This window comes from Kogia breviceps, chromosome 6 (assembly GCF_026419965.1).
Source record: "Kogia breviceps isolate mKogBre1 chromosome 6, mKogBre1 haplotype 1, whole genome shotgun sequence".
Taxonomy (NCBI): Eukaryota; Metazoa; Chordata; class Mammalia; order Artiodactyla; family Physeteridae; genus Kogia; species Kogia breviceps.
In genome coordinates, this window is record NC_081315.1 from 145,111,651 (window position 1) to 145,139,155 (window position 27,505).

The 27,505-nt window shown below is 51.9% G+C and overlaps 1 protein-coding gene across 2 annotated transcripts in view; it reads right to left on the reverse strand.

Moving 5' to 3' along the window:
- Positions 1-1,510: 1,510 nt before the first annotated feature.
- The window catches only part of GRK4 (G protein-coupled receptor kinase 4), a 54,473-nt gene continuing 28,478 nt past the window's right edge, over positions 1,511-27,505 (reverse strand). Inside the window, exons 7-15 of one of the 2 annotated variants that reach the window (XM_067036813.1) lie at positions 26,551-26,691; positions 24,328-24,518; positions 15,183-15,220; positions 9,347-9,436; positions 8,039-8,247; positions 3,945-4,082; positions 2,257-2,394; positions 1,704-1,832; positions 1,511-1,628 (exon numbers count right to left, since the gene is read on the reverse strand). In XM_067036813.1, the coding sequence (XP_066892914.1) occupies positions 1,581-1,628; positions 1,704-1,832; positions 2,257-2,394; positions 3,945-4,082; positions 8,039-8,247; positions 9,347-9,436; positions 15,183-15,220; positions 24,328-24,518; positions 26,551-26,691 (1,122 nt within the window). In that variant the 3' untranslated portion in view covers positions 1,511-1,580. The remainder of the gene's footprint in view (positions 1,629-1,703; positions 1,833-2,256; positions 2,395-3,944; positions 4,083-8,038; positions 8,248-9,346; positions 9,437-15,182; positions 15,221-24,327; positions 24,519-26,550; positions 26,692-27,505) is intronic. The other variant, XM_067036812.1, reaches the window with a different exon arrangement.

Below are 27,505 nucleotides of genomic sequence, written 5' to 3' on the forward strand. Positions count from 1 at the left end.
GGTGGGGGGAATCTCGGTGAGAGGTTCGGGAGCGCTGAACACAAGGGGCCAAGATCTTCTAAGCGACGCCCACCCAGGATGGGAGCGCGGGCGCAGCCTCGGGCCACGGGCAGGACCTGCGGTGCACACGCTGCAGCGCTGCACCCAGGCCTCTCCCCCCCCCCCCCCCCCCCCGCGGGGACACGCGGAGCCCCCGCCACAAGGCGGCCACAAGGCGTCCGCAGCTGGGGCCTTCCGGGCGTCACAAGTCCTCAAGGGGCCTTTTCCTCAATCCGGCTTTAGTGAAAGGACAATGCGGGTATGAAAGTAGACTAATCGTTTCAGGGTGTGTCACGCGTGGTTACTGCAGGTCACGGGCGGGACGCGGCCCAGGGCACGGGCTCCGCGGCGCCCGCTGGCTGCGCAGCGAGCGCCCACCGGCTGCAGGGCAGCTGCTCCTCCTTCTCGCTGGGGCTGGCGTTGATGCAGCCGCAGAAGGCCTGTCAGGCGCCCTTCTGACGCAAGCCGCTGACCCGCCTTAAGTGGCCGTGAAAACGTGGCGGGGGGTGCTGACTTCAAGGCAGGGAAACGCGTAAATTCCCTCCCGTGCGCTTCCCGTCCTGCGGCTGCGTGGTTCACGCAGAGACAGCGTCGCCCGTGCGTCCTGCACTCATGCCGCGTACCTCACCCCGCGCTCACCACCCAGCTCAGCAGGGCGGGGTGCGCGGCTCCTTCCTTCCGGAACGACTGCATGGGTTCCACCGGCCGGAGGTTCCCTGAAGGCCCCCACGGTGTGGACCGGAGACGACGGGCACCGAGAGACACTCGGTCCCAGAGAAGGACGGCGTTAACTCCCGCCCAGCCCCCAGTCCGCAGAGGAAACGTGGGCACACACTCTGGGTCTATAGTGAAAAACCATGGATGTCGGTGGACAACCTCGACATAGATCCCTCGGGAACAGACGGGCTTCACGGCGGGATAATCCGCTGGTCCAAGGAGACTTGGAAAAAATTCCTAAATTTAATGCTACCACAGAAAGTCTCTCCAAACCACTCTTCCCTGTTCAAAAGAAAATCAGCTTTCCCTGTGATTGCGGCGAATGATGTGACAGCTCCAAGGACCAGAACACGGGGACTTCCCTGGTGGTCCAGGGGTTAAGATTACACCTTCCAATTCAGGGGACGCAGGTTTGATCCCTGGTCAGGGAACTAGATCCCGTATGCCACGGGGCAACGAAGCCTGCGTGCCGCAACTGCTGAGCCGCAACTAGAGGGAAGCCTGTGTGCCCCAAAGAAAGATCCCGCGTGCCACAGCTAAGACCCAGAGCAGCCAAAAAAAAAAAAAAAAAAAGAATCAGAACACGTAAGGCAGAAATTGAAATGCTGTGCACTGTTTTATGGTTGTTCTGCAAGATGCTGATTTCTGAGCCGAGTGTGAAATGCTTTGTCATAGACAGACGGATCGCCTTTCGAGGGTTGTAAGCCATTTCTTCTTCTCGCATCAGAACAGTTTTCATACCAATAGCAAACATCATTGTGAGGATGCTTCTCGCTGGGCTCAAACTGCACCTTATGGCTGGCTTTCAAACTACGTAAATTATCTTACATAACAGGCACTGAAAAAAGAAAGCTGAACAAAGAAAGTTTTACCTTGGTGAAATATTCCTTTGAACACATCACATTATAATGTGATAATAATAATAACAGAACGTGTTTCACCCTTACCCCTCGAGTGAAGAGTCTGTGCAAGAAGCCTCTCTTCTGTCCAGGAGCTGGTTGATATGTCTTCTCTTCTGGATCTAATGCCACCTTTCCGCTTTCATTGATGTCCTTGAAACATTCAGACTCGATCATCTGCATCCACAGAAGGGCAGGACAGAGGAGTGGTGGAGGCCCCGCGCGGCCGGTCGGCATCGCCCACCCGGCCCCCAGCCCAAGGCTCGCGGCCACTCCGGCCCCCGTCCTCGGCTCCTACTTCCCCTGCTTCATGACCTCCTCTTGGGGGAGGTCACGTGGCCGCCAACGTGGCCCCCAAAGCAGTGAACTCCCGTCCAGCCAGCCCCGCAGACCCGAGAGGGCCACCTCTGTCCACCCCCCCGTGAAGGGACCAGGGGCAGCTGCAACATATAATTTTACCTCCAAACGTGCACACGTGCGCGCGCACGGATGGATGTGTATGTAAAACAGCTAAAAAGATGTCTTAAAGAGGAAACTGTTCACCCTACACACGTAAGGTTCTTCTTGGTCGTTGTGGCTAGTTAGGCGGGCCGTGCAGTACCTCGTTCTGCCAGGGGATGGAGACAGAGCCCGTGACGAACTGGCTGTAGAAGGTGTAGTCGGTGCTGTCCAGGTGGACGCCCTTCACCGTGGAGAACTGCTCGATGTCCAGGACGTCCCTGCAGTAAACCGCCTGCGGCTGTCACCGAGAACAGAGAGGCGCGGCTGAGAGGGCAGCCGCTGCGTTTGTTTCCCTCAGCGGCGCCCAGGACGCCTGGGAAGCCGCCGCACGCACACCTGCATCCTCCTTTCCTCGCCATCCCTCCCGGCGTGGAGCACGCCCAATCCTCACTCTAGGGACCCCCAGAGCCACGGGCCCTCTGGCCCGTCTGCTCCAGCTCGCCGCTCTCTCGCCCACGAGCCTCCCGAGGCCCCGCCTCCTCTTTCCTGCACGGAAATGGGCCACAGCAGAGGCCGCAGATGGAGAAGGGCGGACGGGGTGCCCCCGCTGGGACACGGCGGAGGAAGCCTCCAGCCCTCGGCCTCCCTCGCGCACGTGCCGTCCGCCCGCTTGGCCCCCATCTGCGCTGGGCATGCCCCCAGGCCCCCAGCCCCACCGGGCACTGGCGTCCTCAGGCGCAGAGGCAGGCCAGCAGGCGGGGCGTGTGGAGCCCGGGCCGCCGCCTCCGGAGCAGGGAACCCAGGGCTCGGGGACGCGTGCTCTGAGCGCCGAGCTTGTGCACCGCAAGAAGCGTGCCGATCCGGGCCCCTGGTCAGAACTTCTGAGAGCAGCGGGGAGGTGGGAGCCGCCCGGCGGGCCGGCCCTCAGGAGACGGTGCAGGGGACGGGGGTGGGGGGGCCGAGGCCAGGCCAGAACCCCATGTTGAGCCCCTTCCAGGCTGCCCAACGCCCTCAGGCGCTGCTGACAGAGGGCCCCGGGGCGCCCCACTTAAATGCAGGAGAACCCCTGGAACAGCCCCAGCGCCGCTCCAGCCAGCGCCCTCCTCAGGGAAGGCCGCAGGCCGCGGCACACAGAGCCTGGTGGAAAAAAGGCTCCGAGAAGCCCCGGCTGGGTCTTCCTTGTCTTGGACCTGGTCCGCCCTGTGACTCTAGTACCTGGAGCCTTGGCCAGCAGGTGGGAGGGCGCTGCGAGAACGCGCAAAGGGAGAAGCTGCTGTCACGGCACATTCCACGTAAACATAATGAATCCTGACTTGTACAACAAACTATTTTAATAAACCGCACGTCTCAGGCCCATCATATCCTGCGGAACGATCGAATCTCCACGTTTCCGTCACAGGCCTGCAGCAGCTCAAGGCCAAAGAGGGGGCTGCTCTGGCCCAGCTCCGGCGTGCGCGGGGCCTGCTGGGCACTGGGGCAGTGGCCTCGTGTGGGCCGCGCTGCTGCACGCTCCCCAGGAGGCTCAAGCGGCCCCTCCAGGGCCCTCGGTATGCAGCCAGGACCCTGCGAGACCCGCGTGGGGAAGCGCATTCCGGACGGGGGGAGGGGCCGCGGAAACGTGGGGACCCTGGCGGGGCGCCCCACGGAGGGTGTCGGGTGCTGCTGAGGTTTCTGAGCAGGGCAGTGACCTGGGTGGCCTCCACCAGCCAGGGCGGCAGTGGGCCGGGAGGGCCTGTGAGTACGGGCCAGGGGGCACCGGGGGCAGGACGCGTGGTCCTGAATCTACCTGGAAAACATCCATTTTCTCAGACACCCCAACACCCCGCTGCTCTTTGGCAACACACTTACATCAGGACGGAAAGGGGGGTCTGACATGTGGGCCTCCAGCCTCTTGAAGTTAATGTCCCTGAACACAGGGTGTCCCTTGACTTCAGCCACTCCTTCGCCCCTGCAGCCCAGGCGTTGCTTGGGATCCTTGGTGAGCAGCTGCGGAAGAGTAAAAATGGAGTCAACTGAAGCTCCCTTAAGGATAAAAAAGAAAACCCAGAAAAGCTCCATAATCGTGGCCAACGAGTTCGGGGTGGCAAAGAGCACCTCCATCTTAACAAAGTCACTCAAATTTCAAAGTACCAACCAAACCTCGTTACTTCAGATTTTACTGATTTAGAATACGTAATGCTTCAAAAAGGAGTTGAAACTGAAGTTTTGCCTTTGAGCTATCAATAAATAAAGAGGTGGCTAAGTAGATCCTTAAGAAAAGTTTACCCATGTAAAAATTAGGGGAATCTTTTTCAAGAAATAGAAGCTCTTGGGAACCTCGCAGACACCACTTTCATGCCAAGTTATGTTGATAATTAGAAACTATTTTAATCTATTAATTAAACAGATCACTAAGGACCTCAGAGGAGGCAAAAATTTAGCAAACCTAGCTCTAAAAGCTGTATATTCTTAAAATTAATAGGAAGTGTTTCTTTCAAAAGTACTCCTTACTTTTACATTTAAACAGGCAGACCTCAGAGACACCGCGGGTTCGAGTCTAGACCGCCCTAGTTAAGTGATTATTGCAATAAAGCAAGTCACGCGAATTTTTTGGTTCCCCAGTGCATATAAAAGTTACGTTTACAGTCTGCTGTAGTCTGTTAAGTATGCAATAGCATTATGTCTAAAAAAATTGTACATAATTAAAGAATAATGCTGCTAGGAAAATAGTGGCAATAGACTTGCTCAACACGGGGCTGGCACAAACCTTCAATCTGTCAAAAACACACTATTTGTGAAGCACAGTAAAAATGAGGTATGCCCATTATTGCCAAAAGTTGAGATAGGCCTTCTTCCACAATTAGCAGTCCAAGAGGTCTGCCTCCGCTCAAAGCCACACAGGGAAGGTCTGGGCCTCCAAAACCTAGCCTAGGCCAGGGTCTGGGAAGCTGCAGCCCAGGGCTGTACCGCACCGGTGCCTGCCTCTGTAAACAGGGCTTTGTGGGAGCAGAGCTGGCCGTTAGCTCAGGGGTCTGTGGCTGTTTGCACTGCAACGGTGAGCTGAACAATGCGAGAGAGACCTGCAAAGCCCTGGTGACACCACCTGGGGCCTCACAGGAACGCTGGCTGACCCGTGGCCTCGACTCCCAGCCAGCACCCACGTTCGGCTCCCGGCTTGTGTGCAACGCCCCTGCACACACCTGCAGCCCCCGGGCCGGGCCCCGCCCGCTCGGCTGTACCGCGCGCGCACACACACACACACCGAGGCCGTCTCGTCTCTCGGCCAGGCTGACTCCTAGCAGACACCACCGACGCGAATACACCTGCGCAGTTGCTCGGGGCCGGGCTCTCCTGCGGGACTCAAGCTTCTGCAGCCAGCTGCCGAGGGAACTCGAGCGCGGAGCCAGGGCGCGGCTCAGTAAGACAGGCTTCCTTAATTAAGGCCAGACCCGAACATTGTGTCCGGCCAGAAGCAACGGCGGCACCGCAGGGACTCCATGCCTCTGTCAAGCCTGCTGCCAACTCACGCGGTCCAGGGGCCTGACCGCGCAGCGCCGGGCAGCGCCAAGCACCTTGTGCCCGTGCTACCTGCTGCCACTGACTACGGGACACCATGGAAATCAACTTTTAATTTTTCCACCGCGCGGCTCTGCAAATATCCTAGAAAGCCACTGTGGGGATGAAATGAGAAAACAGCTCTGAAAATGACCCAGCGGTACCCGACGACGCCAGGTGTCACGGCAGGGGCCCGGCAGGGACGGGCCGAGGAGGCCAGAGACCTGCAGAGGCGGGCAGTCCCCTTCGCGTGCACTCGGTGCCGGGCCACATCCCGGACCCCGCAGGTGCCCACGCTCCCTGCTCTGTGCCCTGTTCACACCGACCGTGCACCGGAGGTGGCCTCTCCTCCAGGCCGCCTGCTGGAATTTCACAGACTCTCTAAGAAGTAGCTGTGGCTCCGCTCAGCAGTTACCGAGGATTCACGTGGGACCAAACGCTGCACGCGCACTCTTTCATTTTATCCCGCTGGCAAGTCTATAAGGCAGAAGTTATCCACCGTCCGCACCTTCTAGATGAGAAACCCGAGACCCGGGGAGGTGAGCGCGTGGCGGTGGGAGGCTGGGCCTCGACCCCGGGCCCTGAGTCACAAGGCTGGGCTTCACGCAGACACCACCATCTTTCCCACGAACAGCACCCCCGCATCCTGAAAACCCCGAAGCCTTCGCTTCTATCTTGTTTACGCACCCGTCAAGCTCTGCTTGTGAGCCTACTTTCTTTCGTGTTACTTTAGGCCTGCCATTCAACTGTGCGCTCCCGAGGGGCCGGCCCCACTTCTCACATCTGTGTGCTCCTGCAGCCCCCATCGGCCTGTCGCATGTGGGCAGACGCTGGGTCAACGTTTACCAACCGAACAGCAACAGCAGGGTGGCCACGAGGCGGCCACGGACGAGCTGACTGAACGCCGTCAGCTCCAAGCAGGGTGAGCAGCCCGAGAAAGGCCACCGGCACACGTCCCGTCACACGCGGACACAAAAGGAGAGGGACCGCGAGGTAATTCGTCCCCAGCCAGTGTCAACGCCCGCAAGTGACCGACACACCGGCTGACCCCAGCACCCACTGGGGGACCACGCCCCGCCCTCTGTGGCCGCCGTCCGGAGGCCTGGTCCTCCGTCCCCGCCCCCGCCACTCCCCCACCCCCCGCCGTCAGCCCTCCCCCCGCGGCGCGCGCCCCCGTGCGTCTAACTCCGGCAGGGAGCCCGCCTCCACCTGCCCCGGGTCCGCACGGTCGCTCCTCCAACCGCCCGTCTGCACGCACCCAGCCCCGCGGCCTCTCTGCGGCTTCTTCAGACCCGCTTAAGCCAGCCCGACTCCCCGCCCGCTGCGAGCTTCGCGCGTCCCGCCTGCCGAGCGCGGCACGCAGGCAGCCCCCGACCTCCCCGCACGCCCACGCGGCCCTCGGCGCGCCGGAAGCACGCTCGCTTCTCCGCACACCTCCAGCGGCGCCCTCCCACCCTCGCGCGCCACAGGCGGAGGGGACGGGCTGCCCGCCCGCCCCGAGTCCCCGCCTCCCCGCCTCCGCGCCGGGGCTTTGCTGCAGCCCCTCCCCGCTCCGTGCACGGCTCCCAAATCCTGCGGGCGCGGCCTCCCCGTCCACCCGGAGTCCGACGGCTTCTTACGTAATCGCTCTGCCACCACCGGGGGCTCAGACTCCCACCGGAGCCTCCACAAAGCCCGGGCCGGCCCCCCTCCTTCTGTCCCGTAGGTCTCTTCCCGGGAGTCCCAGCGCATCCGGCCCGGGCTCCTGCCCCCGTGCGGTCCCTCCTTCCCACCCCAGCCGGCGGCCAGCCCCTCCCACCTCCCTGCCGAAGGTCCCCGTCTCTCGGGCCGCCTCCCCTGAGAGGGTGAGAGCCCCGGGCTTCGGGTCAGAATGGTGTCTTACTCACTGCCGGGGAAGGCCCCATGCTCGATGCATTCTCGCTGGATGCAAATGAATTTTAAAATGTGCTCAGAAAATCCTGAGTGTTGGCTTAAGAGAAGTTAAGTGACAAGGAGAGCGCCTCTCCTCCCCTTACTGCCAGGACGGCCTGGGACTGACAGTGCCAGGCGCATGGCAGGCCACCGGGTCAGGGTGTCTACAGGACCACAGTCCCTGGCGACCAGTTAAAATAAAGGGAGTTCTGAGGGACGTGGGCAGAGCGTCCTGTGAAGTCGGCCAGCTGTGCTCTAGACGGTGACCCGACACCACCCTTCCCTCTCAGCAGCACCTTTGGGGAAAGCAAACAGTGAACTCTGCTCTTTGTGATCAGAAACCCCTGCGAGGAAGGCCCCGTCCCTGGCACCCGGGAGCAGCAGGTGGCCCCCTCCTGAGCCCTACGGCATGAGGCCTGGGTTTCCCCAGTTGCCAGTCTGCACGGCGGGCGGTCAGAAGCCTAGCCCCACCCCCGCCCTCCCCGAGCCCGACCCACCAGGCTGCAGATGGACTTGGCGTCCTCGGAGAACTTCTCGGAGTACCGCTCTGTCTCCTTCTTCACTCTCCGCTCCACCTCCTCCCTATTAACCTTCTCTTTGAATTTTCTGAACGGAGAATGTCCCTGAATCATTTCGTATATCAGACAGCCAAGTCCCCACCAGTCGGGACTGAATGTATACCTTTCACGATTGAGAACTTCGGGAGCTACGTAACAAACACAGGAAATATCAATTCAAGTCACTTCAATGTCCTCATACTTAATTCCGAACAACACATTATAAATTTAGTGTCTGTTACCACACGGATGGCCCTCTCAAACATGTTAAGCCGAAGAAGGCAGACACAAAAGGCCAGACAGAGTCCACCTGCACGGAACAGTCAGAACAGACAAGTCCACGGAGACGGGAAGCAGATTAGCGGCTGCAGGGCTGGGGGTGGGAGGTGAGTGGGGAGTGATTGCTGACCGGTGCGGGCCTCCTTCTTGGAGGTGATGAAAAAGTTCTGAAATCAGACAGTGGGGATAGTTGCTCATCTCTGTGAATATCCCGAAATCCACTGAACTACACACTTCGGGTTGGTGGATTTTTTTTTTTTTTTTTTTTTTTTTTTTTTTTTTTTTTTTTTTTTTTTTTTGTGGTATGCAGGCCTCTCACTGCTGTGGCCTCTCCCATTGCAGAGCACAGGCTCCGGACGCGCAGGCTCAGCGGCCACGGCTCACGGGCCCAGCCGCTCCGCGGCACGTGGGATCTTCCCGCATCGGCAGGCGGACTCTCAACCACTGCGCCACCAGGGAAGCCCCGGTTGGTGGATTTTATGGCATATGAACTGCATCTCAGTCAAGCTGTTATTACAAACCATTCCTACTACTCGTGGAGTAACACCGCCTCCAAACAGGCAGAGCCAGGCCCCCGGGCGCCCCTTAAGCTCCGTCAGAGTAAGACCCCAGCAGCAGGTGACGGCAGCCACGGTGGAACGGGGGGGTGGGGAGGTTAAGCGCGGGACTCAGCAGAGGCCCTCGGGGTCCCTCATGTCAGAGGCTCCCCTGCGTCAGGCTGGGTCACTGCTCTGGAGCTGCGCGAGTAACTCCCGCCACCTTGGGAGGGGCGTGCGGGGCCCGTGAGCACAGCGGCGAGGCCCGCTGCCCTGTCGCTACTCTGGCCCGTCGGCAGAGAGGAGGGCAGGCCGGGGGGCCGGGTACACTCCCCAGCAGCGGGCCGGGGCTGACCCCAGGTCCCTGCCCACGTTCAGTTCTCTGTGTCCGGACGGCAGGGGCGCGAGGACCCCGGGGTGGTCCGTTCCGTACCCATGTAGCCGAGCGTTCCGACTCTTCCTTGGATGGTCTCCCCTTCCGGGATCTCCACGGCTAACCCGAGATCTGAAATCCGGATGTGTCCTGCGTGGGGCCAAATACATGAGACAAATCACAGGGGGCGAGCTGACACTTTACCAATAAAGAATGGGAAAAAAAAATCTAAAAAACATGGACGGAAATTATAGCAATTCATACTTGGAAACATTTAGCTATAAAATTACATTTAGGGAATTCCCTGGCAGTCCAGTGGTTAGGACTCCGCGCTCTCACTGCCAAGGGCACGGGTTCAATCATAAATAAATAAAGAAAAATACAAACATACAAAAAATAAAATTACATTTAACTTTTCCACGTTTACTAAAATGCTGTCGTGTGTTCAGTTCCACCACTCGCAGGAAATTAGATTTAGGCCTGGCTATTGATCAGGAAGCCCTTTATCCATAGACAACCACAGGATAAGACAGGAGCATTACATTTGTTATTTTATTTCCATATAACTACCAGACACATAAATAAAACTATAATGGAGGACTTCCCTGGTGACGCAGGGGTTAAGAATCCGCCTGCCAATGCAGGGGACACAGGTTTGAGCCCTGGTCTGGGAAGATCCCACATGCCACGGAGCAACTGAGCCCGTGTGCCACAACTACTGAGCCTGAGCTCTAGAGGCCACGAGCCACGACTACTGAGCCCATGTGCCACAACTACTGAAGTCCGTGTGCCTAGAGCCCGTGCACAACTACTGAAGCCACCGCAATGAGAAGAGGAGCCCCGCCTCACTGCAACTAGAGAAAGCCTGTGCGCAGCAACGAAGACCCAACACAGCCAAAAATAAATAAATTAATTAATTTTTTAAAAACTATAATGGATACTATATCAACTATGAAACAGCAAATAAACACTCCCTGTCGGAACACCAAGAGGCTTATACACAGGGACAACAAGAGACAAATAATACGGAGTTTTTCTCTAGAGAACAAATGGTAATAGGGTCAAGGAAATAATAAATAAAATGAAGGAACTTCGTTTAAAAAACTATGTTATGTGTTAATGCCTTTATATAGGAAGATTAAAATAGTTATTAATTTCCCTGTGAAAATAATAAATCATAGAGAACATTCTTCTGAGTGTCTAGAAAGAGAAACCAGCCCTGGAGGCAGGCGCCCTGTTCAGCCCACTCACCACCATATCCCCAGCTCCTGCGTGACACATATTCATGGAATAAAGTAGATAACTAATGAGAACCTACTGTATAGCACAGGGAACTCTAGTCAGTGCTCTGTGGTGACCTAAATGGGAAGGAAACCTAAAAAAGAGGGGATACATGTATACATATAGCTGATTCACCTTGCTGTACAGGAGAACCTACACTGTAAATCAACTATACTCCAATAAAAATTAATTTTAAAAAATTTACGGAAGAACCGTAAAGGGATATTAGGGGATATTAAGGAATCATTAAATATTTTTGGATTTAATAATAGTATTGTAGGGACTTCCCTGGTGGTGCAGTGGTTAAGAATCCGCCTTCCATTGCAGGGGACCGGGGTTCAAGCCCTGGTCCGGGAAGATCCCGCATGCTGCAGAGCAGCTAAGCCCGTGCGCCACAACTACTGAGCCTGCGCTCTAGAGCTTGCGAGCCACAACTACTGAGCCCGCATGCCACAACTACTGAAGCCCGCACACCTAGAGTCCGTGCTCCGCAACAAGAGAAGCCACTGCAACGAGAAGCCCGCGCACTGCAACAGAGTAGCGCCCGCTCACCGCAACTAGAGAAAGCCTGAGTGCAGCAACGAAGACCCAACACAGCCATAAATAAATACATCAGTTTATTTTAAAAAATAGTATTTTATTTATATTAAAAACAGTATCTGTATCTTTGATAAATATTTTTATAGATAGAAGAATATGATGCATAGGATTCCCTTTAAAACCACTGTCAATAATAAAATGCTCCTGGTTTTTACAAAAACTCACTATTTATCCCAGTCTTTAGGGATCTATCTATTTCATAAAAATAGGAAGGCCTCTATAGAAAATATAAGCATCATGAAGTTTTCTTTGTTATCTCAACTACCAGATGAATTTCATAAACCAAATCCCCCTTAATTTATAAGTTTGCAAAAAAGACTGCTTCCATATTTAGGATGGACAAATGGTAAATGTACTTCACAACATAGAATAGATGATAAATAGCTTTTTAAAAAAATCTAAATTCAATCCAAATGTCAAGTTCTACTTTACAGACGAAAACAGAAAACCTAACAAGCTGTCTATAAGGGAAGTGAAGAGGTACTTACAGACAATCCTGTTACTCTCATGTTCTATGCCTTACTGGTGCAAATTAGTTCTTCGGAATTTTAATTCTAAGATAGTAAACATCCATCCTAAAATCAATCGCATTTTTCAAGTCAGAGAAACTAAAGTACAGCTAGGATTACATTTTTAAAAATTAGAAGAGTAGGAAAACACCAAGAAATGATTAAAAGTCTCCTGAAATCAAGAAAAGCAAAACAAGGCTTTGCCATCCCTTTCTATGCTTAACTGGAACGGGACCAGGTCCCTGGTGAATAAAGAACAAGTAACACAGTAATTGCCACAGACATGATGCTGAGCGCCTGCCTCAGGGCAGGTTGGAGAAGGCCACGGTGGGCCTGCGCTGCTCCTGGCCACAACTAGGGGCCACGTGACCAGCCTGGATGGACCAAAACGTCTGAGCCGGGGATCCACACAAAGGCGCCCTGCTGGGGCAGCAGGTGTTTCCCTCAGAAGCATTTGCAAAGCCTGGTCAAGCCAGAGGCTGCCGACTGGGAATGGGGGACACACAGAGGATCTCCAGCCGCTCCCACCTGCACGCCTACCGAGGCTGGTAGCAGCTGGAGGCCGAGAATCGAGACTTCTGAACCCCTGGAGACTGTTGTAGGGACAGAGACACCAGCTCGGATTCCGACGCTCGTGCGGAGTGCGCCAGAGAGACCGTGCTGCAGGTGAGGGGCCTCCTCAGAATCCAGCAATCCAGGTAAGGGGAGCATGCTGTGCCCATGCTGGATTTATTTCAGGAATGGACGATTAGTTTAACACTGGAAAATTAACTGGTGGATTAACTATATTAAAAGGAAAAAAGTACGACATACAGTCATTTTGGTGGAAAAAGCACTGACAAAGTTCAGCCACCATTCATTTTTTTTTAAAAAAAAGGAAAATTCTTAAATCTGAAAGAGAATTTCTATAAAAATACTACAGCGGATTTCACACTTCATGGTGATACCTTGAACGGCTACCCCTGAGATCAGAAATAAGGAAAGAATTCCCGCTATTACAACTTCTATCCAACATTGTATTGAAGGTCCCATCCGGTGTCACGAGGCAAGAAACAGAAACAAAAGGCTGAAGAATTGGAAAGGCAGACATAAAGTGGCCGAGTGCAGATGGCATGATGGTGTCTGCAGAAAATCCAGAGTCTACAAACTTTTAGAATTCAGTGGATTTAACATGGTCACTGCATATAAAGGCAATTGCAATTGTAACCCAAAGCACAAACCATGGAAGAAAAAATTGTTAAGATGGACCTCATTAAACTTAAAAACATTTATATTTGTTAAAGGAAAGGACTGGTATCAAAAATAAACACAGAACTGTTAAAACTCAACAATAAGAAAACAAACAACCCAATTAAAAATGAACAGAAGACCTGAACAGATACATCACCAAACAAGATAAACATCTGGCAAATAAGCATATGAAAAGAGGCTCCACGTCATGTGCAAATTAAACAAGATCCCACATGAAAAGAGGCTCCACGTCATGTGCAAATTAAACAAGATCCCACTCCACACCTGTCAGAACGGCCAGAATCCACAGCACTGACAGCGCCACCTGCTGGCGAGGATGTGGAGAAGCAGGAACTCTCATCACTGCCGGTGGGAACGCCGAATGGTGCAGCCATATTGGAAGACAGGTTGGTGGTTTCTCACAAAACTAAACATACCCTCACCATACGATTCAGCAATCCCACTCCTTGGTATTTATTCAAAAGAGCTGAAAACTTATGTCCACATAAACTTTACACAAATATTTATAGCCGCTGTACTCACAGTTACCAAAACTTGGAAACCACCAAGATATCCTTTAGTAGGTGAAAATAAATAAACTGTGGTCCATACAGACAGAGAAATATTACTCAGAGCTAAAAAGAAATGAGCTAACGAGGCGTGAAAAGACGTGGAGGAACCTTAAATGCATGTTATTAAGTGACAGAAGCCAATCTGAAAAGGCTACAGACTGTGTGATTCCAAATCTACGACATCTGGAAAAGGCACATCTATGGAGACAGTGACAATATCAGTGGTTGCCAGGGGTTGGGGGTGGGGGAGGGATGAATGGGTGGAGCACAGGGAATTTTTAGGGCAGTGAAACTACGCCATAGGATACAGTAATGAACATATATCATTTCACATTTGTCAAGGCCCACAGAAGGTGTAAAACACAGAATGACCCCTCATGTGCGCTATGGACCTTAGTTAATAATACTGAACCAATATCGGTTCATCAGTTGTGACAACGTATCACACGCTAATGTAAAATGTAAATCCTAGGGGAAACTGTATTTTGAAATACCAGCGACAGGTGAATAGAAAATGAAGTTTTAAGAGCAATACCATTAAAAAACATCAAATAACAAAAATGCGTTAAGAACTTTACAATGAAACTACAAAGTGATATTGAGAGAACTTAAGAGACCTAAATGCGCAGAACTGTACACTATGTTCATAAATTGAAAGATTCGATATTAATTAATTCTCTGAAGATTATTCTATAATTCAATACAATTTCAATCAAAATCCCAATACATTGTTGCTTTTCCCCCCTAGAAATTGACCAATTATAAAAATTCATCTGGAAATGAAGGAGTCTAAGAATAGCTAAGGCAATCTTGAAGAACAATGATGCTGGAGGACTTTAACAGAAATCAAGACTCACTAGAAAGCTTCAGTCGTTAAGGGCTATGGTGTTGGTTCAAGGATGAATAAAACGACCAAGGAAACTGTACAGTCCAGAGACAGATCCACACATACAGAGACACTAGATTTATGTAAAATGTGACACTCAAAGAAAAGTGGAATAGATGATCTTTGCAATGAATGGTGTTAGTCAACTGGTTATATATTTGAAAAAAAAGTGTCAACATCTACTTCATATCATGCACAAAAATCAGTTCCAGAGGGACTACAGAAGAAAATGGGAAAGATAGAACAGTAATTTATTTATTTATTTATTTGTTTGTTAATTTATTTTAAATTAATTTATTTTATTTATTTTGGGCTGCGTTGGGTCTTCGTTGCTGCGCGCGGGCTTTCTCTAGTTGCGGCGAGCGGGAGCTACTCTTCGTTGCGGTGCACGGGCTTCTCATTGCGGTGGCCTCTCGTTGCAGAGCACAGGCTCTAGGCGCACAGGCTTCAGCAGTTGTGGCACATGGGCTTCAGTAGTTGTGGCACGCGGGCTCAGCAGTTGTGGCTCGCGGGCTCTAGAGCACAGGCTCAGTAGTTGTGGCACACAGGCTCAGTAGTTGTGGCGCATGGGCTTAGTTGCTCCGCGGCATGTGGGATCTTCCCGGACCAGGGCTCGAACCCGTGTCCCCCGCATCGGTAGGCAGACTCTCAACCCCTGCGCCGCCAGGGAAGCCCGATTCTGTCTTTAAAAGAGCACACACCGCAGGGCGTCTCCTCCTCCCCCGCTGCGCTAACTGGCTAATTGCGCACTAACTTTCTGTCCCCGAGTCCCTGTGAACAAAGCCTGTGCTGTTGACGGGAAAGGCTCGCTCACTCACCATGACCATCGAGGAGAATGTTCTCAGGCTTTAAGTCTCTGCAAGGGAAGAAACAACAACAGAAAGTCCGTTTTTCGGAATTTGACGCGGGGATCCGTTGGCACCAGCGGAAAGACCCACAGACACCTCTGTGCTCTGAGCAACGGCAAGAAAGGCAGGTACCAGAACCCCCTCTGTGGGTCCAGCGAGGAGCCCTTGGTGTCGTCACAAGGCTCCAGTGGCCACATGAAGGAGGAGGTTCCTACAGACAACGTACACAAAGCGCAGCGTTCTGCAGACTTAACCGAAGACGTTCCGGCCATGAAACGCGCAGCCCAGTGGTGAGGGGTTATAGCCCCTAAGGAAAGCGGCTCCATTTCTCTCATTGTTAATATGCTGTTTAAAATGTCAACTGAAAATTCCCATACTAGAAGAATTCCGTTTGGGGGGGGTCAGACAGGCATGGATTCAGATCCTGGCTCTGCCACTTATGAGCTCTGTGGCCTCAACCTCTCCAAGCCTGTGTCCTCACCTGCAAGACACAAAATTAGTTTTCAAAGGATTTCTATTTAACTCTGATTTCAAGTGTGGCCCTGTCACAAGAATCCATCTTCCTGAGCATCACCCCTCCATCTGTGGCCGCGTCACTGGAACCTACAGAGGGGACAGAGCCAGCAGAAGAGAGCAGCAGCTCAGAGGAGGCTGGTCTCAAGGGGGCGCTCCCAGCCCACCCGCCCAGGGGCTGCAGTTACTGTAACACCTCCCGGGGTCAGAAACCACAGCCCAGAAGAGACACGAGAAGTTATCCTGCCCAGAAGCTCAGAGAATCAAGAATGTGGGCGTGGGTCGCTGCATAGACACATTCTCTGGAGAGACGCTGGTCTCCCCGGGGGGCAGAGGGGCGGGAACGGGTGCCTTCCGCTTGCACGGCCCAGCCATGTGCACACTCTTGTTTTTTCTTTCATTCTTTTCTGTATTTAAAAAAATGCTAGTAAACGCAGCTGCAAACAAAGTAAGCCTCCTTGTACGGAACGTTCACAGCCACACGCCACGTCAACAGGACAGCTGCCCGCCCACCTTACTTAAACGTCTCGCGAGACCTCCGAAAGCCCCGACGCTCTGAGCAGCGAGGACCGGCGCCACGCGGGAGTTGGCTGGAAGCAAAGCGAGGGCCCGCCCGACACCTACTGGCTGCAGGGCCGCCTCCTCGCCTGGTCCCAGGACCGGCTCGCTGAAATGTGAGGAGCCTGACCTCAACAACTCCCGCCTGGGACACTCTCAGCTGGCAGGTCAAGCGCCAGTCACCCGCTCCGAGGGGAGGCGCGCTGTATGTACTGCCCAGAATAATCACGGGGGAAGCAGTAACGGTGCCAGCTGACTCCTCCTGAATGCTCTCTGCATGCCAAGATGCGTGCTCCAGCGTTTCACACGCACCGACTCCTGCGACTGTCACGGCACCTCTGGAGTACGTTCGGACACTCTTGGGCCGTAGCTAAGTCAGCGGGTCACTAGGATATGCCAGACGGCAAGCTGGGACCCCGCCGTGCTCCCACCCTGCCCCACACCACACGCTGGGCATCCGTCCTCTCCCGAACCTTCCCTCAAAATCCACTTCCGCAGGCTTTTCACCAGCCTTACAGTTCCGTTCACACCTCTCTGAGTTTGGGCCCGGGGCGCTTAGCGGGAGATACCTCACCACCCACGGCTGAGGTCACTCAGCCCCGGGGCTCGGTTTCCTCAACCATCGAGTGGAAGCGTTTTACCAGATGATCTTTCCAGCTCCTTTTGTATTGAAAAGTGACGCCCTAATCATAACCTTAAGCCAGGAAGACAAACTGAGTTCAGCACATACGCGAGGGTCTGACCAAAGCTGAGGGTGAAAGGAAATAAGGTTGTCTTCTGACTTTTTTACACCATCCCCCAACCCCGGCACTGTCCTGCTGCCTGGTGTGTAACTGGAGCGCTCTCAGGCCGTTGAAAAGTCACCTTTACCTGCATGTCCCGGTGCCCCGGAAACTCGGGTTGCTGGCTTCGTGCCCTGCCTCTTCTTGTTAAAAAAAACACTTCCCCATCTGGATCCCATTTCCTGACCTGCTACTGGGCCATGAGTTATCAGGAAATGGCAAAGATGAAGACGATTTCTGGAGACTGAGGCTGGAGCCGCAGCCTGGTCCGCGGCTCACGGGTGGGCCTGCCCTCCCCGGCGCCCTCTGTCTCCCACCACGGCCTCAGTCACCCAGCCCCTCCCTGGAGGGAGATGTGAGCAGATGTGGGGAGGACCCGCTGGCGATAAGGTGGGGAGAACAGCACGGACCCAGGGAAGGTGTCTGGAGCTCTGGCCTAACTAGCACTTCAGTGCGGCCTATAAATAGTTCAACCACGGTGCTGAAAACTTGGCTCTGCTCCAGTCCAAAGGCACCTGGAGCAAAGTTCCTGGTGGGCGTGTGATGAGGAAACAGCCATCGTGAGTTGGTGCCCGGGCATGTCACAGTACGACAACCTGCTCACACCCGAGTCTGGATGAGACAGAGGTGGCCCACCGGCCTCAGGGCAAGACTCCGAGGTCCTGGTCAGTCAGTGGCCCCGTCCAGAAGGCCGACTGACCTAAGAGAGCCACCAGGAGACGGGCTTCTCGGCTACTGTTGCTTTTAGAGAACCAATCACCAAGAGGCAGAAATGTCCAGTCTGGAAGAATGTGGGTCATATACAGATTAACAGACCCTATAAACATTAAAATCTGCCATTCTTACTATAAACATCCATGTTTCCAAAAGGGTGGAAAACAAGAGAGAGCATCCTTTGAAGCGCTTATCATAGATGGTAATTATATCTCCACTTACGTTTTCACCCCCACACACAGCCCTTCGGCTTATAAGCTTCCTGAGGACAAGGACCTCAAAATCGGATGTGTCCCCAGGACGTGCTTCAAGCACACAGCTCAGGAGCATATAAACCTGGGACTCAATACGTATTTCTGGAAGGAATACGTGAACCTTTCAGCTACCGATCCATCTAATGTGATAGCAATCATCTGTAGTATCTAAAGGGCTGCATGCCCCAGTTCAGCACTGAAAAAAATTACAGGTCTGAACTGTTCCCCTCTCCTCATTGTTCGCCTGCACACCAGCTGCCTTCTCCTTAGAGTCGGGGAGATTCACGGGCTTTCCGATCCACAATTCACCCAATGCACAGCTAGACGCCCCCCTCCCTTAGTGGCATTTTCCCTTGATCATTTCCAACTACAGCGTTCCAGACGAGTGGAAGCGTCATGATTGAAATCTTGTTTAATACAGGATGAGTCAGAGTCACGTCGCTTCGGAGATGTAACAATCCAACGAAGAAGAGCTTCCGCTTGCCCCTCCTCTTACGGAAAAGAGGGCACAACACAGGACCTCACCGGGTACCCGTCACTCACCAGGAGGGTACATGGATGCGATGCCTTCCTCACAAGAAGACAGTGCACGTCAGAATGCTCTGAGACTGTGACGTGTTCTACTAGTGAATGTCATTGGTATCGATTTTGACCAAAGCCAGCGGCATTTTTTGCTACTCATATCAGAGGGGGTGGTTTTCTCTAAGCACGGTGATACACGGAAGAGGTCAACGTGTTCTCCACGACGAGCTCCGACTCTGCAGGAATCACCTGTCTGAGCCACCGCTCCTGCCGGCGGACACGGACGCTGCTGTGTCACCGCGTGTGACCACCCAGCCCCGGGTGCATCTCCAGGGACCCTACGCTGAACACACCTCCTCCCAAAGCAACGGCAGCGCCCTTCCTCCTCTAAGAAAGCGGGAGGTGGAGCTTCGGTTTTAACTAATTACAAATCTTAACAAACCCCGCGCTCTTCTCAGAAGCCAACCTATTCACTCTCAGTCACACGTACCCACCTCGCCACGTAACGTCGCTCTCAGAACACAAAGAAGCTGTTTCCGATCCTTCAGAAAGCCACCTGTCAGCTCACTCCCAACTCCCAAGAGTAGCGCCAAGTAGCCAAATGCACCCAGAACTCCTGAAAGATGCCGTGGCGGTCAGGTCCAGTGCCAGAAAAATACCTGGTCTGATCGCTGGAGAGACCATGGCACTAGAATCACTTTTAGGACAAGGAGAGTGTCTCCCAGAATTTCATTAAACCATAAGTGATTCTCCTGGATTCCACAACCACTTCCAGTTTGTGGATGTAGTCTGAGCCCTGCAGACTGGTCTTTCTCCTTTTGGAAAGCAAGTGCCGACTGGAGCTTTGGTCGCCAAGGCATCCACGTGAAAGAGGGCTATCTCTAATAAGCGCACTGCCAGCCACTGCCCACACCCCCACTGAGGCGTCTTTTTTTTTTTTTTTTGGTGAGCGCGACCTTGGTTATTTCCATAAATGACCATTTGGTGCCTTGCCTTTTCTCTCCCTGTGCTTTAAGTTCTCGCTCCCACGTTATACATTCACCAGTAAACGGTGAGCCCTTGAAACCCTAGGCCCCTACTCTAGACCCCAATAAAAGTAGACTCCCAAGCCCGCACTCACGCTCCGTCCCCCGCCCCAGCTGGCTGTACTTTCCAGGCCCTGTAAGGGATAAACCTTGTCTCTTTCGACATCTCCTGATGGTTGTTACTGAGGGTGTCCTGCAGTCATAGTAAGATCCACAAGGCGGGGCTTCCCTGGTGGCGCGGGGGTTGAGAGTCCGCCCGCCGATGCGGGGGACGCGGGTTCGTGGCCCGGTCCGGGAGGATCCCACGTGCCGCGGAGCGGCTGGGCCCGTGAGCCGTGGCCGCTGAGCCTGCGCGTCCGGAGCCTGTGCTCCGCAACGGGAGAGGCGCCACGACAGTGAGAGGCCCGCGTACCGCAAAAAAAAAAAGAAAAAACACCACCAAAAAACACCGGGCGGGTCCAGCCACAACGTTGCTTACCAATGGGCTGAGACTGGCCGGGGACAGTGGGTTTATCAGAAAAAGAGCGACCATAAAGCTGCCACTGCAGAGAAACATCTTGATAAGGTTCTGGGTTAGAAATTTTATTTTCCACCAAGACAATGCAAAATAACTGATTTAATGCTTGAGATAAGTAACAAAATTTAACTCCCAATCTGAGAACTGAACTTGTAGCCTAAAGAATCTATGCAAAGAGAAAACGCAAAACAACACCAAACCTAAGTAAGCGAGTAGTAACCGAAGGCCTTCTCGTCTACTGAAACATCCCTGAGAAACCGCAGCCTCCAAGTGCCTCACAATAACAGAACGACAGTCTTCGGCTTGACCCTATAGTATACAAGCTCTGTAAACTGTAGCTCAGATTCTGCCTCTGATAGTGACATTAGGATACCTGATGAGAGAGCTGGCCTCTGGGACATCAACCTCAAATTGCTTTCTCTACATTCACCTTCTATAAATACAGACAGCATTTACCAGGCAGATTTTTAACTATCGATGGTTCCAGTCTGTTTCAGAAGACTCGTGAGGGTGCACTGACTCGAGGTTTTGTACATCTATCCAAAACTTCCCTCTCACGAAGTACCAGCAGAAGCAGCAGATTCTAGTGGGGAGGAAAAATAAACATACACGGACTCTACTGTCTTTATTCACAGACGACATGATTCTGTACGTAGAAAATCCTAAGGAATTCACAGTAAACTCCCAAAACTAATGAGCGTTCAGCAAGGACACAAGATCATTACCCGGAAATCGATGGGATTTCTACTTACTAGCAATAAACAATCCAAAATGAAATTAAGAAAACAATCGCATTTGAAATACTAGCAAAAAGAATCAAACACTTAAGAATAAATGTAACAAAAAAATGTACAAGACTTATACACTGAAAATTACAAAACAGTGCTGAGAGAAATTAAAGAACATCTAAATAAATGGAAAGACATTCTGTGTTCATAGATCAGAAGATTCAACATGGTTAAGATATCCATTATCCCCAAATTGATCTATAGATTGAATGCAATCCTTAGCAGGCAAAATATACATATACATATATATATATATATACACATATATTTCTCTTTTTTTTACGGAAACTGACAAGCTGATCCTAACATTTATATGGAATTGCAAAGGACCCCAAATAGCCAAAATATCTTGAAAAAGAAGAACAAACTCAGAGACTTCATACCTCCCAATTTCACAGCTGACTACGAAGGAGGAGTAATCAAGACAGTGTAGAACAGGCGGGAGCACAGACAGACCAACGGAACCGAACAGAACTGATGGAGTCCTGAGTTCTCCCACCCGCTAGCCCCTGGCAACCACTTTGCTACTCTATTTCTATGAGCCTGACTTTTTTTTTTTTTAGCTATGTACCCAGGAGTGGGCTCTCGGGATCATATGGGTGTTCCATTTTTAATTTTTTAAGGAACCTCCATACTGTGTTCCATAGTGGCAAAACTGAAAACATTTTCAGAAGCGAACTCTTTAAAATCTTCATAGTCTTTTTGCCATATCTACCTGTATACATATTGTACTTTGTTATGAAAAATAATTCTTATAATTTAAAAGAAATCACACTATCAAAATGACAGAGGTAATTCCCTGGCGGTCCAGTGCTTAGGACTCCATGCTTTCACTGCCAAGGGCCCGGGTTCAGTCCCTGGTGGAGGAACTAAGATCCCACAAGCCACGCGGCACAGCCAAACAAACAAACAAACAAACAAACAAGCACCAAAAACAACAGAAAGCAAAGCACACCATCCCCAGAAAGGCAGCCCGGCAGCCCGGCCTGGGCTGTACTGAGCCCGGGGCTCCTTTCGTGGCCGGTTGTTTCAGGCACTTTATCTGAATGAACAGCAGAGAAGTATAGAGAAAAGAAATGAAACACTCCAGGAACATTACGTCTGGAATAAAAGGCCCTCAAGGATGCTATGGCTTTTTACTAACTTCTTAAGCTTTTCTCCAGATAAATAAATGCAAAAAGGCACAGCCTAGGGCCTGGTAGGTAACAGAAAAGCAACACACGCTTGTTCCTTCCTTCCCACTCTCTTTACAAATGCTCTGGTTTAGTCAGACTCCTCTGCTCACTTTCTCCAAGATGCAAACACAGCTCACGTCTGAGCTCACGTCTCCCCTGGAAGAACCACCCTCTTCCTCCTGCCCAGATCTTCTCAGCCATCCTTCCAAGCTGCAATCTAAGTTCCAGCTCCTCCAGGAAGCCTTCCCTGATCAGGCCTTGGCCCAATTTGAAGCATTAATCCATTACATTTAATCGCTCACGAAACGCAGGCCCCTCTTTGGGAGACGCCTTAACTGCACTGCAGCAGCTGCCTCGATGCCTCCTCCATGGAGGCCGGAGGCCGCGCCCTCCCCGTGCTACCGGGACTCTCAAGGCAGCTCTGTGGGCAGGAGGGCAAGGTGGCCCGAGGCTCTCAATTCTGCCTGGTAACAAGCTCTTCCCTAAGGATGCTTAAAGGCCAGCCTGAGTGCCCCCTCTTTGGGCCTTTAAACTGCTGAAATAGTAGAGCATTTTTCTTTGTACTGTCTCTGTGCAAAAAAGCAAGACCATCTCTCTAGGACCTGGTCTGATAAAATCTGTCAAGTGGCACTCTCTGAAAATAGGTAAGTGTACATAAGAGCCCCTCTCCTTTGAAGCATGCAGGCCGTGCTTTAACGGGTCCTTGTTTAAAGGGGGCGGGGACATACCATCAGAGCCTGAAAGCCATCGGTCATTCACTCAACAGACACTTGGTGGCACCTCCTGATGGCAGGTGTCGTGGACACAGTAGGGATGAGAGAGACCCGCTCAGCTGGAGGGCAAGTGGGAGCCCGCGGTAAAAGGATGGGGGAAATGAAGCTCTTCCAACCCATCCAGTAATGCATCTTAACGCCAAACGCAAGCAAAGGCAGCTCAACTGTACTACCTGTAACAAACTAATTTCCTCCAGCGGTAAAACCGGAATCAAAGCTCCTCTAGGCTCGGGCCACGCTTCCGAGCCACTCCCTGTGAGGACGATGGCCAGGCCGTCTCCATTCAGACGCCCCCCTCTCCCTCTAGGGCAACCGTTCCCAGGGCAGCAGGCCACCCCTTGCGCCACAACTCACGGTGGGTGGGGCCGTGTCAGTCTCTCGGCCCAGCCTGGTAGCCGATCCTCAAGAGATACTTAACTTGGCTCTGGGCTACGACAGACAAGGGAAAGTCAGAAGTTCATCAGAACTGGGACGGAGAAGATGAAGGTCTCCTAAGAAGCTAGCCAGCCAGAGGGCCGCTGCCTCCAGGATGGCAACGTGGAGCATTGGGAGGGTGTGGTCAGAGGGGGCGGCTTCTGGAAAGAGGACATCCGTGCGCTAACTGCATGGCGGGCAAGAGTTGCTCAGAGTGAAACAGGAGGGCCCGTGGTGAAAGGAAGGCATCCACACGGGCAGCCACACGAGCAAAGGGGTGAAGACAGGAGGACGCCGGACAGGTTCCAGGGGAGCGAGCCGACCTGAGGAAGATGGGATCTCAGCCACTGAGCCTAGAAAACAGAGAGTAATTTGGGAAACATTCAGGAGTGAGCTGGCGACCAAACCCCGGGAGGACTGGGGCAAGGGAGGGGCAGGCCCCTCGGGGATTTCGGGGAAAGGGCAAGGATAGACACGCCCACCAGGGAACGCCGTGCGTACAGCCGGTAGGTGGACGCGCAGAGGTGAACGCAGGAAGCTGCCCGGGGCGCGGCCAAGAAAAGCATCAGAGCCCGGGACTCCAGCGCCTAAAGGGTGGTGGAGGGACTGCTTTCCCTAAAACTTGATCTACTGATCGCACGAAACTCGTTCCGACTATTGTACTCAATTTTCTTTACTGAATTCTAAGACGAAAAAGTATTAAAACGCGTGTCGTTATTTTAAGACATCTGTTATTCTGTTGGGACCCGGTCCCTAGTCCTTCGCAGAACTGTCAGAATGTCTAAGAATCTTGGAAATGGGTTCTTCTCGTGCTTATGCGAGTAGCAAGACCACATGTGACCAACTTAAAACTATTATACTTACTAGAGATAAAAGAGAACTAAAAAGAAAACCAAAGTCCACCTCCAATTTGGCCACATTTCCAGCAGCGTGGGAGCACGGCCCCAGGGGACCACTGCCAGGCGCCTCACCCATGGCCCTCCTGCCCAGGCCCATAAGAGTGGCCAGCAAGAGCTTCGAGGTGGCCTGAGGCTCAGGAGGACCAGACTTCAAGGCCCCCGACGTCCATGCCATTCTTACCTGTACACAATTCTTTCCCTCTGCAAATCCTCTAAGCCACAGCACAGCTCTGCAGCATAGAAAATAGCTCTCTGCTCTTCGAAGCCGGGGTTGCCCAAGTTGTAAATGTGAAACTTCAAGTCCCCTCCATTCATAATGGTTAGCACCAAGCACAAGTAATCTTTGGTTTCGTAAGTGTAGCATAAGCTAACCTAAAGACAACAGCATCATAAAAAACAAAACACAAAAAACCTGCTCATTCGTTGGGGATTTACTCCATTTGCTAACAATAATCAAATAATCCATGTTAGATTTATAATTAGAACACCCAACTACTGCTTGCTTCAGGGAAACGTACACCGTGCGTCATCTTGAACCTTCAACTACTGAAGATTTTACAGCTGCTCTGTATTGAAAGCAGAGAACCTTCCATGACTGACTGAGTCAGTGTCAAACCTTCACAAAGACACCTGGGGTCATGATCCTCAAAGCTATGCTCTACTCAGAGCACCGTCAGTCCATACTTGCGCAACGCCTGCATTTAGCATAAAATTTAAAGACAGGCCCCAGCAGTGCAGGAGGGGGTCTTGTGCTGCACACCCTTCCAGCGTTTTGTGTTCTCAGTCAACGCTGGTGGAGGTACGGTGGTCTCGTACTGTGGTTTTAATTCTCAGTCCTCTGTATGTGCAAATATGGAGGATATATCCCACACCGTTTTCACGTCTAATACTTATTACGTACTTGGAATCTCTTTTGTGAAGTGCCTGTTCAAGTTTTTTGCCCACTTTTCTATTGGTCTGTATGCCATTTTACACACACGAGTGCACACACGCACACACCCTTCTGGGATTTTGATTGGGATTGCATTGAATTCACTTAATCTACATGTCAATTCGGGGAGAAGCGACATCTTCACGGCACTGAGTCTTCCAATCCATGAACATGGTACCCCACCTTTCATTTAGGTCTTCTTTAATTTTTTGTAATGGTATTTTACAGTTTCCAGTGTAGAAGTCTTGCACGTTGCGTCTGACCTTTTCCTAGATTTTGATGTTTCTTGGTGCTACTGTCAATGGTTTCAATTAAAAATGTTCATTTTCTAATTGTTTCATATCTAATTGGTGCCATATCTCATAACTTGGCCAAATTCTCAATCAGTTTTCTAGAAAGTCTTGGACTGTCTACACACACAATCATGTTGTGGTGGGGTGGGGGGAACTGGGGAGGAGGAGGAGGAGGAGGAGATGGACTCCACAGAGGTACCGGTCAGGACCTGCTGGTGGACCATAAGCAGGAAGGGAAAAATAGAATCAAGGACAAAGGAAAGTATTTCTAGGCTCCTTGGGAGAGGCCACGAATATAGAAACCAGAATGTTTTATTTAAGTCGAATAAACCCAAACTACTATTTTTGTCCCTTTCATAAAGCTAGATCGTTTCAAGGTAGTTACAAAAATGTTTAAAGCAACTCCACGATGAGCCCATTTTATTAAAGATTTTCACATAATGCACATAGGACTGACATATCACACACGTAAACTCTTGCTGTCACATTTAGATGATGGCTGTGAGCGTCTCTGTTTTGGAACATTTGTGCCCCAGCACAAAGCAGCTGACCTCAGTAGTGGGAAATAAACGACACCACGAATCCCTCTATAAATTGTCTTTCACTCTGCCCCTTCGACATGTAATTAGGTGTAGAGGAAGCAGGTTTGGAGACGAAAACCACACTACTTGCTGCACGGCCTGGAGCCAGCGTCCCTGGGCTCAGTCCTTACCTGCAACAGTAAGGGTGAGGTCTGAGGCCTCCTGCAAATTGGCATGTGCTAGTTGAGGGTGAGCAGTAACCCTGCCGGTGTCAGAAAGGGGACAGAGGTGGAGACACGAGGCCCACCTGAGGAGCCAGACGGGCAGACAAGTGCCTGCAAGCCTGTCGCTCAGCTGGAGCCTGCGACAAAGCGCAGGGTGAGCCCGGCCGCTGCCACAGAGGACGGGGTGCCTCGCCAGACCGGGCGGCGGGGGACAGCGACAGACTCATAACAAATTGCCGCTGTCTTCCCTGTGTGTCCGGTGAGGACTGAACGGGGAAGAAGAGGGCTGCTTCCGGCACCTCTCCCCACGAAGAGCCAGGACAGCGAAACCCCGCACACGCTCAGCTAAGAAAAGGCACGAGCCCGGCAGCAAGTCTGCTGGAAAAATGTCGCTTATCCCGCACTCCACAGCGAGGACGGAGAGGAGAGACTTACTACAAATCTACTGTGCACTTTTTCTAGGATTCTTTTTTCATTGAGAGCCATAGCTTCCCCTTTCCTCCTCTTTATTCTTTTCTTTTCTAGCTTTTTACAGGCATACATTTTTCCCGTGGCTCGCACTTGACAGGCGCAAACCTAGTTTAAAAAGAGAGAGAGAGAAACAAGGCTTATACCTACCTGACAGTTCTTAGGCTACAAAAAGAAACGTGTGTTCTCCACGACAATTCCCTCCGGTAAAGAGCAGCATATGGGGTCTGCTGAGCCAAGACCGCTGCTGTCATGGTCAGAGCGGGGTCCCGAGGAAGCTCCTTCTCTCACACCCTCGGGTCCCCATCTACGAAGGCGGCCGAGGCCACTAAGCGCTTTATGAACTCGAGGATGGTGACGGTGGAGCTCGTTCACATGTGACCCGGCTGCGCCTGCTTAATTTAAATAGGTCTCCCTATTTCCTTCTACTTTTTGTGCAAGAACAAAAGTTTTTGAGACTAAATATTCTTGAGTTTATTTTAAATTCAAGAATAAGAAAATGTACTTCATAGAATCCGTAGACTTTCATGCCTTCATCGTACTAAACCAGTTCTTAAAGTAATATTTATATGTTATCTCACATTATGAAGATTTTCAAACGTACACAAGTGGAGAGCATAGTACAGTAGGCCCCCAGGTACCAGTTTCCAGGCTATCAATGCCTGGCTGTCGTGTGTCCTCCGAGCCCCACCCACTCCACACACCCCCCACACACACACAGCCCACAGACACACACGTCACACACAGACACACACACGCCACACACATGCACACAGAGGATTACTTTAAAAGTGAATATAAGGCATGATATAATGTTATCCATCGATATAATAATTTTGATGGTAAAATACAAAGCTCATTGTGGAAAATATTGAAAGTATTAATAAGGACAATGATAAAACACCCAAAATTCCAAGATAAC